The 14,867-nt window shown below is 38.6% G+C and overlaps 1 protein-coding gene across 1 annotated transcript in view; it reads right to left on the minus strand.

Moving 5' to 3' along the window:
• The window catches only part of TMTC2 (transmembrane O-mannosyltransferase targeting cadherins 2), a 245,508-nt gene that overhangs the window by 13,611 nt on the left and 217,030 nt on the right, over positions 1–14,867 (minus strand). The window contains exon 11 of the mRNA XM_033058311.2: positions 9,771–9,834. Coding sequence (XP_032914202.1) covers positions 9,771–9,834 — 64 coding nt within the window. The remainder of the gene's footprint in view (positions 1–9,770; positions 9,835–14,867) is intronic.

The following is a 14,867-nucleotide window of genomic DNA, read 5'->3' on the forward strand; positions in this document are numbered from 1 at the left end:
AGGAAGGGATTGCCATTGATATTGAAAACCTGGTATGACCTATGTGTTAAGTGAATAGCGTATGAATTATCAGAGAGTTTCTTTCTCCCAAGAGAGATGTTTAGCACAAAATTACTGTTTCAACAGTTCCTGGTAAGAGTAATTGATAATTTAATGGAGTTCTAAAGGTTAAATAATTTAGAAAACGGGAGTAAGTATATAGATGCCTATTTCCAACATGTGTTCCCCTGTTAAGTAAAAGCATGCCTATACTGTTCATGAAGTTGAATGACTTGGAAAATACGTTATGTCAATAATTAGACTGTAGAAGGACTAATATTTATGGGAAATCTGAAAACATTTTTATAGCTAAAAATGAAATGAAAAACACTCTGAATTACCATGACAGTGAGTTTCTAGCTTACTTTGTCAAGTGTTTCTTGTATGCAGCTTACTTCTTGGATAGCTTTAAGCTAAGGACAGCTCATAGCTGCTTGCACACTTCCATGTGAAATCAGAACACAGAGAGTTCAATTTATCTTTTATATGCAGGAGAAACAGAAGCAACTCTAAACAAGTCGATGGTGGTATTGCAATCCAGTATCTGTATAAGTACAAGAAACTTGAATGTATTTTCATTTCAGTAATTTAGAACTTGCAAAGACAAAATAGTTCTGCAGTGATTAGAATATCAATATACAGTAATTTCACGAATACAAGCCGCACCAATTTGACCAAAATTTTGGTGGAAACCCGGAAGTGCGGCTAATATTCCGGGGTGGCTAATCTATTAACAAAATTCTAAAAGCTGCCAACACGGAAGTGAGAGCCCGCGGCAGCCCCAAGCCAAGCTGGAGCCCGGCCGGCCCCGGCAGAGGTGGGAAAGCCTGGCAGAGGCGGGGCCAGCAGTGTGGGGGGCGGGCGGCTGAGCCTGAGCCAGCATGGCGGGGGAGCCCGGGAGAACTGGGGCTAGCAGTGCAGGGGAGCATGGCAGAAGCAGGAAGGCCAGCGGGTGGGGCTGCCTGGCAGCGGGAGAAGCCCAGCAGAATCGGGGCCAGCAGCGTGGGGGAGCCCGGCGGTGCGGGGGCCTGCAGTGCCGGCCAGGGCGAGGAAACGCGGCGGCGGTGCAGACGGGAGGGGGCGGCCGGCGAGCCTGGTGGCGGCGGCGGCAGCCCTGCCGGCGGGGCGAGCGAAAGCGGCGCTCGCGAAAGAAGCGCCGCTCGGCGAGCGAAAGCGGTGCTCGCGAAAGAAGCGCCGCTCGGCGAGCCGAAGCGGCGCTTGCGAAAGAAGCACCACTCGGCGAGCCGAAGCGCCGCTCGCGAAAGAAGCGCCGCTCGGCGAGCCGAAGCGCCGCTCGCGAAAGAAGCGCCGCTCGCAAAAGAAGCGCCGCTCGCGAAAGAAGCGCCGCTCGCGAAAGTGCCGCGGGGCGGGGCGGGCGCGGCGCTCGCGAGGCGCGGCGCAGGGCGAGCGAAAGCGGCAGCGGGGCGAGCGAAAGCGGCAGCGGGGCGAGCGGCGAGCCCGGCGGCGGCAGCCCTGCCAGCCGGGCGAGCGAACGCGGCAGCGGGGCGGTGCTGACGGGAGAGGAGGGCCAGCGAGCCCGGCGGCGGCGGCAGCACCACCCGGCCAGCCCCGCCGAGCCGTGGCGCTGAGCTGGGCCACCCGGCCCCGTCGGCAACCATGAGCGGGCCGAGCCTTCCTGGCCCCGCCCCGAGCCAGTAAAGCCCGCTATGCCGCGATCCTGTTACTAATTGGCCAATTTGTGAAAGCTGCGCACGGATTCTCGCGACGAACGAAAGTGCGGCTAATATTCGGGGTGCGGCTTATCTATTGACAAAGACAGCAACATTGTCGAGGCACCGGGGGTGCGGCTTATAATCCGTGCGGCTTGTATTCGTGAAACTACTGTACAACAAATCATTCTAGATGGGAAATAAACAGCGACTTAAACACATTTTGATTCAATTTCAAAGCTTACAAATTACACTGAGCAAACCAATAGATTTCAGAAATTTGTGTGTTTAACTGTTGGTATAATCACAAAAGTACAAATCAACTCCCCATAACCTAGCTCTCACAAAAGTGAAGATGAGAACTGTAATGACAGGATTTCCAGATTGTTCATCTGCATCTTACACAAAGAAGGATCACAATATTGAGCACTAGATTTAAGTATTCTATAATTGCCCTAAAACACATTCCATCTTTGCTTTTACAGAGCTGCTACAATGCAGGAGAAAACACATGTATGATTTTTCTGGGGTAAGGCAATAAATATTCTCATGTATTTCCCAAAGGAAATTCAGAGTTTTCCACAGCTGAGTAAATCGGTTTTCAAATTATATAGTTCATTCTGATATTGTACTTCAGGTACAGGTAAATATCACCGTTCCAGTAGCCTGTATTCTTTCTTTCTCCCCTGATGGAGATCATGAGGATGGAAAACACTATATGAGGTTTTTGTTTACTCTGTTGTACTTTTTTTAAGGTGGAAGACACTAATCTCTGCTAAAGTAGGAATACATTAAGATTCAGAGCAACAGCCTGTATGGAAGTCTGTCATGATGCTAACAATTGTGCATAAAATCCACCCCTAAATGTGCAATAAAAATATTTCGGAGGGCCGTGAACAAATACAATGGCAAATACAGAAAGAAATAGTTTTGTTCAAAAGAATAAACACTGTTTTCCCCAAATAGCTGTATGTAACTAATGTATCTGCTGTGGACTAAGCCCCTGACAAGAAGCACCTGAAAGGGGTGAAGTAAAACATCAACAAAAGAAAATTGAGTTGAGGACTAATAAGATCTCAAAAAGCTCAGGAGGAGCAGAGAGACTTTGTGCATGGATAAACTCTTTACATGGGGAAGTAGTGTTATTTCTGTGCAAACACTGAAGAGTCTTTCTACCTGAAATAAAGGGAAGCTTACATCAGCTAATATTAATTTTCTTGAATTTTTCCATTCTGCACAACCTTTAGGCTAGGTCACCCTTGCACTATGCAGACTGAAAAATGTCACAGCTATTTTGATATCAAATCTCAGAGTCATTTTTTAATGGTGTTTCAACAGGGACAGTTTAACCAATTTACAGTAACCAAGAAAAGGCTCTCTTAACCTTTTGAGATCAGAGAGTGATATCCTCTATCCAATAAGGGTGTTCCACTATCTCCTCTCCCTTGGAGAGAGCCTGATCCATGCTTAAGCATCCCACCCCCTATCTGCCTGAATTCACACTATTAAAAATATGTCATCTGGAAGTAAAGTTCTCATCAGTCACACCTATTCTTCATATTAGGAAGCCACATCATCCATTTCAGTGCCTTAAAGTCCTGTATGCCCTGTAACAATTGGTTCAGCCTTTAGCAAGGAAGAGAGGAAGAACTAGATCCTGGGAAGTTTTCTGTTTTCCTCACACCTTCAACAGGAGCAAAGAAAAGAGGCATTTTCAAGATGCCAAGAGCGCTGCTGGGCTGGAAGGAATCCACAGCCATTCACATTGTCGAGGCAGAAAGTTTGGCATACTTGAGAGGAAGTCTTGAACAATGTGAGGCTTAGCAGCAGCTGGTGCTGGTAGTAGGAAGAAGTGGAGACTTGACACAGAGCAGAAGCTGGGAGTATCTCGGAGGGCACGTGGAAAGTTAACAGAAGCTCCTTCTGCTCCACAGGGCCCACTTTTCAATTTTCAGTACAGGCAGACAACTGAACAGATGAATCTGCTTGATGCTAACGACTCAAGAATAGAGCTCTGCGGTCATGCCATAGCACCAGTAGATAAAGCTGAAATATTACCATGTGTTCATTGTTTTGAATAAAGAAGTAAACAGGCCAAACATTTTAAAACAAGGATTTGCAGCTGTAAATTGTCATGCTTCACTGGTAATAATAGATAGTGTTAAACCATGTATATACTGGTCTTCTAGGGAATTATGTCAGCTTTACCAATACTATGGTCCAGAAACCAGGCGCTTGGATGGCAAGGCACTCCAGTTGCATTGGAATAACAGGGATTAGGTAGACCTGCTCAAAAGAGCTGCAGGAGCAACAGATACATTACTGGTGAGGGATCTGCTGTGTCCCTGGAGCAGTGTAGCAATAACATTGGATCGATCCAGCGTAACCAGTTTTTCTGTCAACTGAGGATCAGCTGCAGACAACGCAAGAATCTGTTACCACATCCGTTACTGCCATTGTCAGTAGACTTGACATAGCAGAAGCTCTTACAAAAGTTTATGAAAATTCTCCCTGGCAAAAACATGTCCTTAACAAAGCTGGTAAAATGCATTTTAAGTTTTTAAGTCTTTTTAAGTTAAGTTTTTTTTCCCTCACAATTATTCCAAATCTGGCAAAGCTATGTGAGGCAATTCATGAGAAAATCAAATAGGAAAATTTGGCACAGAAACACTGAAGTAAAAAAAAAATACATAATAAAGCAGATCTTGATTACAGATGTTTCAAGACAAAAATGCTACATTTACTTTATTTTTTAAAGATGTATGTACTATTGGAAGTATTTTCTTTTAGAAATCCTGCCATGAATAAACCCCATGAATTATGAACACTTTCCCTAAGAAGGCAGTGAAAGCATGTTATCTCTAAGGTGCCTATGAAATTACAGTCAATTATGTAGAAATCACTTGCATTCTTCTTTCACCAGTTAGACAGCTTGAGGTAGGGCTTCTTGCAAGCCTGGAGCCCTTGGCATGAAATCTGTACTCCAGCATTGGGGAAAAAAAATAAAAGAAGCACTTGCAGAAACTGCTTTTTAATATGATATTGTGTTAACTGATTACATAAGCCCTTCAAGTAAAAAAATGGTTTAGTCTCCCACATTATGATTAAACCATCTAGTGGAAATCGTATTTATTTTGCTTATAGGTACATTTCTCCTTTCCCCCTCACTCTCTGTGTGTGTCTTTATGTATGTTGTTACAGTAAGACATTTAATCAAGCCCTTTTGAAGTGGTAGAGTGGAAACAGCTGTATCTGACAATGTGCTGATGACATGGGGCTTAGAGCTGTCATGAGCTCCAGATTGCAAGCAGCACTAATATGTGGTTGGGATGGCAGTGGCTTACAGGTCATGGCACCTCCTTGAGGAATGCTCCTAAGCCAATCAGCTCAAGGTGGTGGCTCAAAGTCTTAAGGCTCTGGTGAGCTCTCTTTCATTTAATACTCTTGAGGTCACACTTCAAAGTGCCCTTTCTTCTCAAAAGCCATTGGCCAGATGTGGGGGTTCTAGAGCAGCTTTTTAAAGACTGGCTGCTTCAGGCTCCGGCTTAAAAAATTAGAAACGCAGCTCTATTACACAAATGATACCTTAAAAGTTGAACAAAGGCTTAAGTTGGTATCTCACATTCTTGTAAAGAATGCCAGTTTAAAGACAGCTTCCGGATGGCTGATTTTTCCACAACAAAGCAAGCTTAAAGCTCATTTTTAGAGTGCCTAACGACTTGCTAAAACAATTTCCTGGTTTGTGAAGATTACAATATGTAGGGCACCCAGAAATCATCTCTGAATACAGCTTTTCTTCAACAATACTCACATTCAGAATAATAACCGTATAAATGCCCAAGAAACTTATGATTTCATTTCTTCATGCAGATGAGTTTGTTAGACTAATGTGATTAATATACACTCAAGCCAACACTGCTAGAACAAACACATGTGTTTCTCACTGAGAAGGCCCTAAAATGATTTTGTTTTGAGCATGGTACAACACACGATGCAGTAACATATTTTTTGGAAAGCATTCATAAAGATCAAGGGCAAGGGAGACAAATCTTTGTAGGTTGCCTACAGAGTTGAAGGAAGAAAAGAGAGTCCTGTAAGAAATAATTAATTGCAAATAAAAGTAGGTTTGTTTTCCGAACTGCTTCCTGAATTCCTTTCTGTCCCTTGGCTGTCCAGGGGAAGTTGACTCTCTGAAAGCTAAAATAGACATAACCTTGAGAATGCTTGTTTCTTCAATAGACTTAAAGACAAATTGTTCCCATCTTTAAAGCAGCACTGAGTTCTACAGAAAATACTGCTCTTCTGAAATTTGTCTGGAAATTACTTTCATGGAGTATAAATACCCACCTACTGCAAATAAGGCCATTTGTGCACATTATTAAGAAAACAGCTAGGTCTGTATCTCAAATACTACTACAGCCAGACTTGTTTTTAATTTGCACCCAAACCTCTTTTCAGCTGGTGCAGCTATTGTATCAAAGTTTTTCAATTATTTTGTCATCTGCAGACAGAATCTGTACCCAAAAGCAAGGATGGAATTCAAGATGTGGATATACTTTTTAACACAACTTTGCTGTAATCAGTTGTTCCTTTACTGAGTATATTTTCCTTGCAAATACTTTTATTCATTGTAATAAGACTTGTATTGAAAAAAATAAATTGTATTCTCAGACCTCAGAATTAGTTCAGTGATGAATGAATCATCCCCAATATTGCAAAAATTAAATCTTTTTATGCTTGCTTTCTTAAAAACAATAGCCTACAAGTTTCAGAGAAGTTACATTTTCTGTAACTGAATACTGTGTTTCTGGCAATGTTTTTAGCTGCCTTAGTCACAACTTTTCTAAAAATGGATTAGTTGAATGAGAATGTGGCTCAGACATGCAGACATATTGGTGCTCTGTGTTGTTCTTCCATTCTGAGACACTGAAATAAAAGGGTTTGTCTAGGAAACAAATGCAAGAGTGGAGACTGCTGTCTGGAAAAAGCACTAAAATAGCCAATTAAGTATCTCTGAAAGTAGTAAATCAGATGGCCATTTAAAATGGACATGGGTGTAGAAAAGCTCAGCAGAGCAGTTTCTGGATCCAAAGGCCTTATACATAAGGGAGCAGATGAGGAATTGCTGTGCATAGAGTATTGCTTAATTCCAAAAGCAACAAGAATGGCTGAGACACCAAAGAAAGGGATGCAAAAGGAAAACAGAATGCTGAGAACAAAACTGTGTCACAATAGCTAAACGAGCATTAAAAATTCACTAACAATCAGTAAAAGATTGCTTTTACAGGATTATTAAAATCTCTTATTTATCTTAAGGACTGTATCTTATAGTAGTGATATTAGAGATACCATACAAAATGTTGCATTTGTAAAGAAACAGATACAAGAGAGTGGAAATCTGAGTTTTGTTTCAGGCTGTGCTAGATGGAAATCTTCCAGGAGCCAGGCTTTGGTCTAAAGTTATTCTAAAGAGTAAGTGATTATTTAATTGTCTTGGCACAGTGAAAGAAAGAAGTTGATAACAAAGAAATGAATCTTCAACTTGGGATCTGGCCAAGTGACTGGAGAACCAAAGGAAAAAAAGTCATACTGAAAAAAAAGCAGTGCTGGTTTACTTGGGATTCTGCTCCATAATTCACTCATATCAAACAGTACTGTTCAAAGCACCAGAAGAAGGAAGACTTGTTAAACAGACCCTTTGAGCACTTAATTATACTCGTAATAAGGCTGATCCACTGCACAGAATGAGACTTCAATGCTGCCACAGTATTCTCACTGAGAGGCAATTTGGGGACAGACCTATTAGCAACTAAACAGATGCACACAAATATACATATAGGTATGTCTTTACATACATGGAATGTTAGCAATCTGTATATTACATCACATGAATACATCTAGCACTTTGAATTTTCTGTCAAGAAATGTTTCTAGACCACTAGAGATGGATACCAAAAAAAATGAAAGAACAAACCAAGATCCTTCAAGCACTTACTCTGATGATATTTCTTTATCATCTTGACTCATATAATTTTGCTGATCCCTAATATTTGTAAGACAGTGAGAGGATACATAGGTCAAAATCAACTCTGGTCATTTTCAGGCTGTGAATATGGTTTCCACACCACTCTGCACTGGGTCACTGCATCTCTAGGACAATACCTGGACACACTCTAAGCAGCTGGTACAATCAGCACTAGAGAATAGTTCTCGGCACATTTAATTTATCGGTACAGATGCAGCCATGAAGTACATGGTTCTTCAATAATTTTTCATTCCATATTACTTTGGAAAGATTGGGAGCTTCTATCCTACCATGCAGGCATCAAACTGCTTAAAACCAAGTAAGCCCCCTCAAGTGGCTTCTTTTCTTCCCAGTCTGAAACTAGTATGGTAAATTTGAGAGTTAATAACAATAACAATAATATGTATGACTACTTCTGGTTTTGTTGACATTTTTGCGACATACTCCTGTAAAATCATCAGTTGATAATGGCTGTGAAAATGGATACAAGTTTCCCACTCTGCACCAATAAAATACTCTCAAAAAGTCATGAACCATATGCTTAGCTAGAAAATTAAACTATAATCTTGAATATAAAAGTATAACTATCTTTTGAAGAAAGATGAACACCAGTACTGATTAGATTTTTACTTACACTAATCAAAATTAGAAGAAAGTTTCTACAATAAATTGTTTTGAAAATATTATTCTTCAAAAAGGATACTTCAATCATAACATGTAAAGCTTGTCATCAATAATCAGAAATACCTAGCCTTTAGAGTACTATTGCTATGATTTTGCTGTCAGTCACTCCAAAGCTCTCTGAGAAACCTCGCACATATAACCATATTTATATAGGGTTATACACAATAAACTTATTTGTTTCTGAGAAGTATCTTGAGCATATAGTGAAGCACAGAAGAGATAAATCATATCAATTTGCAGACAACGGAGGGAATACTTTCAACATTAAAGTATTGTCTCAGAAAAAAAGGCAGAAAAGTTTTGCATTATGCAAGCAATATGAATCACAGTCTATATTGTTATTTCACAAAGTATGAAATAATGAAATAAGTAGGTTTTTGAGAGTTCTTAAGAGACAGTATGAATATCTGTAATTTCATATTAATAAATCATTATGGGGTTTTTTTATTATATTTTGTTAGATTGTTTTGAGTCGTAGTTGTCGTTGCTTTTCATTCTTAGCTCTGAAAACTCTTTTTTGTCTTTTTTTTTTAATTTGGGTTTTTCCTATTTTTTTTTACTGCATTTTCTGACTTATATGCTCAAATTTGACACTATAGATTTCTGTGACAGAAATTTTCCTAGATTTGATTTATTGCATAGACAAAGTGTTAAGTATCTAAAATAAATTCTGTCCCATTTACATTAATGATTTTGTCCTCAAAATGTGAAGGTAATTGAACAGAAATAAAATACTTTTTACATACCTTGAAAAGGTAAGCAAAAAGTATTTTATTTCTTTAATTCCTGATATAATGCAAATTGGAAACGAGCTTCCCTTCTAAAAAGCATCTGTCACTTACTTCTACATGTATCTGCTCAAACAATAAGTATTTCTTTGCCAATATACAACTACATCAGAGATAAACATCTTTATGTTTACTGAACAAAGTTTGTCAGAAGTTCATGACAGATGAAAATGCACAAATATATTATTAAAAATGCCTTAAAGTCAAGCTCACAGGATAGCCTTTCATTCTCTTTTACAAGTGAAGAGACGGAACTGGAAAAGCTGCCCAAACTTAACACATTTAAACAAAGATAAATAAATCTAAATCTAGAAGTCTTTTCCAAGTATGTTAACCAAGTAAGACTTACGGCTAGACCACTTCATTGAGGCAATTTGAAAGTGCAGTGATTGGTTTGACAGAAGAACGGCTTCATCTGACTACCCAATAATTAACTATTAAAAGAACATATATAACACAGGCCGAGAGATCAAATGCTTCAACAAGTTCTCCTCAACACAAAGGGCTCAGTACCATAGCATGTTCATCAACTTAAATAATGGATATCATTAAGAAGGTACTTACATTAGGTCTTAATCCTGCTGCCATTTCATAATACTTCTCGGCCTCTTCATTAAGACTGGCTTGTCTATCAGGATGGAAAAGAACAACACAGTTACACCTCATTTTTCTCGTGGTAAAATGAAACCATACCTAAAGAAGCATAGCTGAAAACTAAACACTGCAACTATTCCCTTCTGTTTAAGGATATTACCCTAACAAATGCACAAAATATGTAAATCTAAAAGTTTTCTTATAGTTCAGAATGTCCATTAGCACAAATCCTCTTATCCTCTTAGCTTACTTCATTCTCTTTTTAGTTCTGCAATGATATTAGTACCTAATGGAAAGAAATACAGAACGCTGAATAGTCATCTCAGGCAAAAACAGAAACATACCAGTCTTTACCAGAAGAAAACATGCCTTTTTTTTTGTTATCAAACATACTTTAAATTCTGAAACTGTATATTATACCATAATGTAGTTTCTCACTTTGTTCCCTCCTAAGGCCACCATAATTACAGCAAAAAAGGGGGGAAAAAAACGTCAGGGAAAATAAAGATTTCTGAAAACTAGGTTTCTATGACTGAGGGAATTAATTCAGAAAAGAGTTCTGATTTCAACATTTACTCACGTAATTCTGAGCAGGCATTTAAATGTAAATCTCATATTCCAAGAGAGTAAGATGAGTTTTCGGGTATCTGACACAGTATTACTTCAACACTTTTTCTTCTTACTACTGCCAGCATCTACAAGCTCCTAATAGTTTAGTTTTTATTTCTTCTCCTGAGTTTTTAGTTTAATGTCTTAAAAAAAATGCAGTATGTTGTCAAAGAAATCCAAACATGTTTTTGCCTCACCAGGCCCTTTTTATCACCTCTCTCAAATTCCTCTCTCCTCCTTTTGTCTCCGCCTTCTCAATTTCCCCTTAACTATTCATTTTGGCCACTGGTCCAATGAGTATCAGTTGATCACATACATGTCAAGAGAAAGATGGCAAATCTGTAAGAACAACCAAGCAGGACTCAGGTGGACAGTTATCTTCTGCTAAAGTAATTTGCTACTGTGCTATGAAGCGTTAAGTCCTTTCATAGGAGAGTTAGCACAGGAGATCTTCAGCATATTTGTGTTTGTTATGTGATTACTGATGCATTACTGTGACACAAAATGGAAACATCAGAAAACAAGGATGTTTGATTTCTTTTTGCCTCCTTTTGCTGCTTTTGCAGTTACTACTTCAAAAAGTATCATTAAATTGAGCACTTGTTTTATCTTGCTTATTACACGAGCCTTTACATGACTTGCCATTAAATTGTGCTCTAATTTTGTTTTTATCCACCCAGATTTTAAACATTAGCTACAATACATGGATAGGCCATGCAATCCTAAACAACATATTTTGACAGCTATTGGTACTGGGAGGAGAAAGGGAGAAAGGACAATCCCTTTGAAGTTTCTCACGTAATTCCCGTGCAAGCTGAAACCACTTCATGACTAACAATTTGCTAAATAGAACCTGGTTTATACCTGTTAACTGTTTTAAATTACTTTGCACATGTATCATTGACTCAGCAGTTGCAGTGGTTAGAAAAGATTGAATGTCTAAAAATATTCATTCCACCTGCTTCTGAATCACTCCTGCTGGGCATCAGTAGCACTTGAAACGATTGCAAAAAATAATAATCTCGTACTTAGGAATTTCAGGATTTACAACAAGGCACTATAAAATGAAACATCTTACAGAGCTTTTTCTTTTTTTTTTTTTTTTTTTTCAGTTTGCACAAAACTGTCAGGATACAAATCACTTCTGAAAGTGGTGAAATAACATACAATAAACAAGGTGCCTTTCCCAGGAGGCAAATACAAATGGTACACTTCACCTCCAAAAAGAGTTGCTGGCATGTGAGTGTGGAACACATTAAAATCCTGTCCCCCCTTTAGGCCAGTGGAAATACATGAATTGCTTTCCTGCTACATATACGTCTTGAAACAAGGATCATTAATTGCGAAGTTGAAATCAGTTTGAATACATAGATCTCCGTTAAAAACAGTTTATAAAAATGAATGCACAACACAGCAACCTGGTGAGAAAAATTCTAGTTCCATTTTTTGGGACATTCAGCAACAGTTCCTTTAGTTAAGATGCTGCAGAGTTCTGGTTCCCATTTTCACTGCAAATCTAAGCTAGAAATTAATTATGTTAAGCTCTGAAACAGCTTTCCCTTGAGAAAAATTAAAAGCACAGAGGTAGGAAATTGCAGTAACCCTATGCCACTGAGCAGTAAAGAGCTCTGGATCAATGTCAAATAAAGGAAGGACACTATTAAAAGTAACATAACTCACATTAGAGTAAAATATTGGATAAAATGTTGATAAAAAAAACAGAGAAGAAGGAAAGAGAGAGAGGTTCAGAAGAGAGTATTTTTCATAGTTATGAGTTGTATTTTAACCTCTATCCTAAATCTTTTGATGATGACTGACCTTGAAAACGTATCTGATTTTCCCCACTAACAAGTAGCATCTAATATAGTTTTAAAGGTAAAAAAGTTTCCAGTTTTTATTTTCATATCTCTCAACCTGAGCTTCCAAACCAAATTCCCCATATTTAGCTCCAGCTGGCTAACAGTGACACCTAATAAATGTGCCTGGCAACACATCTCTCTTAGATTCTCCTAACACCCAGCTATAATCAGTTTAAATTAATTTGATTTTTGCATTGTTCACTGGAAAAAATACTATTGTAAGGGAAAAACACCACCAATGCTAACTGATTTAGATACATGTGAGTGGGAAAGGGTTAGTTTTAACCTGCCTGATGCTTGGTACAAGGCTTTAGACTGTTGATTTTTACAGTAAAATCATAGATGTCAGCACGCCTACAAAGAAATTTTCTTTGTAGCAATTACTATTTAAAAATTTTGAATGCAGATACTTGGCATTCTTAATGGACCTTTTTGTGTAAAAATGAAATTATAATTAGCTGCTCTGTTGCAATGAACCATTCATCCAGTTTTTTTGTTTAAAAAATCTGTATAGACTATATGCTTTGCCATACATACATATACATTTAAGCACATAGATAGTATATAAAGGATGAATATAATCTATTCAGAAAATAACACAGAGTTAATTTGTGGCTATGATACTGTGTCAGCAATTACATTCCATGTTCGGTCAGTGTATTCTGGACAGCCAAAATACTCCAGCAGAAAATCACTGAAAAATAAAGACCATCTCATGTAATACTGCTATAATTTAGACTTCTGTTTTCAACAGCCAATAAACATCCTGTAACTTCATGTCACATGAGATTTTCCCAGAACAATCCTCTCACAAAAGCATGGAAAAATGAATGATTCCTTCAAAATGTGTTTTTAAGCAAAGAGGCCTTTTCCCTAAATTTGTTTTCATGTGGAGGCAAGGTGAAATTCTTTTCCTCTTTCTAATTATTATGGCAGTGCCCCCACACTGCCATCCTTCATTCCAGAAATAATCATTCCCTCGCCCACAGGAAGGAGCTTGTGGCAGCTCACCTGGTCTGTGAGAGCAAAGTGAACTCAGCCCTTGTTAACACATGGCTCAGGCACTGAAGCTGCAGCCACCATGCAGCGTCGCACACACGTTTCGCTGCTTTGCTGAGAGACTGCAAACTCCTCTGAGCAAGAGCACTGCAAATGCTACAAACGCAAAACACATGACCAGATACTGTTTTAAGAGCCACCCAAATGGCTGCATGACCCTTGAAGAAAGCTGTCTGGAAAACAAATTTGTTGAGAAAATGAATTTTACAGACAAGTATTATGCAAGTTAAAAGTTACCAGACTGTTGCAAAGAAATTAATTGCATTCATCCCACATCTCACCCCTTTCACAGATGACTTCAATCATCTTGCATTGCATTAATGGATTGCTACAGAAGTCACTTGAGAAAAAAAATTAATAAGTATAATGTAATTAGGAAAGGGGAGGTCTCTCAATAATGCAAACAGAACTAAATAATTAATTTTTTAAACTTCAGATTCAGTCACAAAGAGAGGAAATCAGCAATGTTGAAATATCTGATTGGAAGAGCAGACATTCTTCTTGTGACTGCTAAACAGTGAACAGGCTATCTATAAATACAGCTACTGCATTTGGATCCAGTTAACAATTCTGTTGCAAATTTAAGCAAAAGAAAATTAACTTTCAGCACTTCAGCTCAAAATTTTCAGAAGTTGTTAATTTTTATTTTGTTGCATTTTATTTTTTGTCTCAGCAAGTAGGGAGATTTAAAGAAAAGGAAAATATTTTAGCACTAGACTAGGAAAATAAATTGCATTGCGAGACAGCGGTATGTTTATTTTCCATCCAAAACAGCTGTAAACCAAGAAATTTCTTCATACTTCTGAGTCTTGTGACTCCTTAGGCTAAAGGTGGAAACAATAGTAGGAGAGGAGGGAAAGATGATTCCTTCTTAATTCAAAAATACATCACTGTGTAAAATTTTTGGTCTGAAAAAGAAAAATATCAGAATCTATGCAAAAATCTAAGCTTCTGTTATTATCTTGCAGACATTTTGGAAACCCTGCATCATCCACATTAATATCAATTTCTGTCTCTTATTCCACAACACGTCTTTAAAATTTATCCCGTGTCTCTCACAAGAGTCATTTCATTTTCATGCTCTGTGAACTTCTATAATGTATTTTCTATCTCACAGCTGTGCAGTTCATTCAAAATTCTTACTCACTTACCAGTCAGTTTTTATAGCTCTCTAGGGTACCTAAAAGAGCAGTTGGTCACCTACTTGAAATTATGTCAGGCTTTCATTTATGACTGTCTTTAGCATTCAGTTTCTAGCAGTGTCACTCCGTGCCAGTTGGAGTACTCCCTTCTTTCCATCCTCCTTTGTGTCTTGGTATCTGTTTCCCTCTTGGAATCACCTCAGCTCTCCATTGTTCTAAAGATCCTAAAAATCATCTGCTTCTGAAGAGCCAGACTCCTGGTGGATTTGTAGCTGCTCTGTTACAACGAATGAATATGCATTGCCCTTGTCCAACAAGTATTACAGAAGCAATATATTTGAATTAATTGCTAAGTAAAGCAATGAACAAGTGAACGGGCAACAAAATCATAACATTTG

Source organism: Catharus ustulatus, chromosome 4 (assembly GCF_009819885.2).
Source record: "Catharus ustulatus isolate bCatUst1 chromosome 4, bCatUst1.pri.v2, whole genome shotgun sequence".
NCBI classification, from domain to species: domain Eukaryota; kingdom Metazoa; phylum Chordata; class Aves; order Passeriformes; family Turdidae; genus Catharus; species Catharus ustulatus.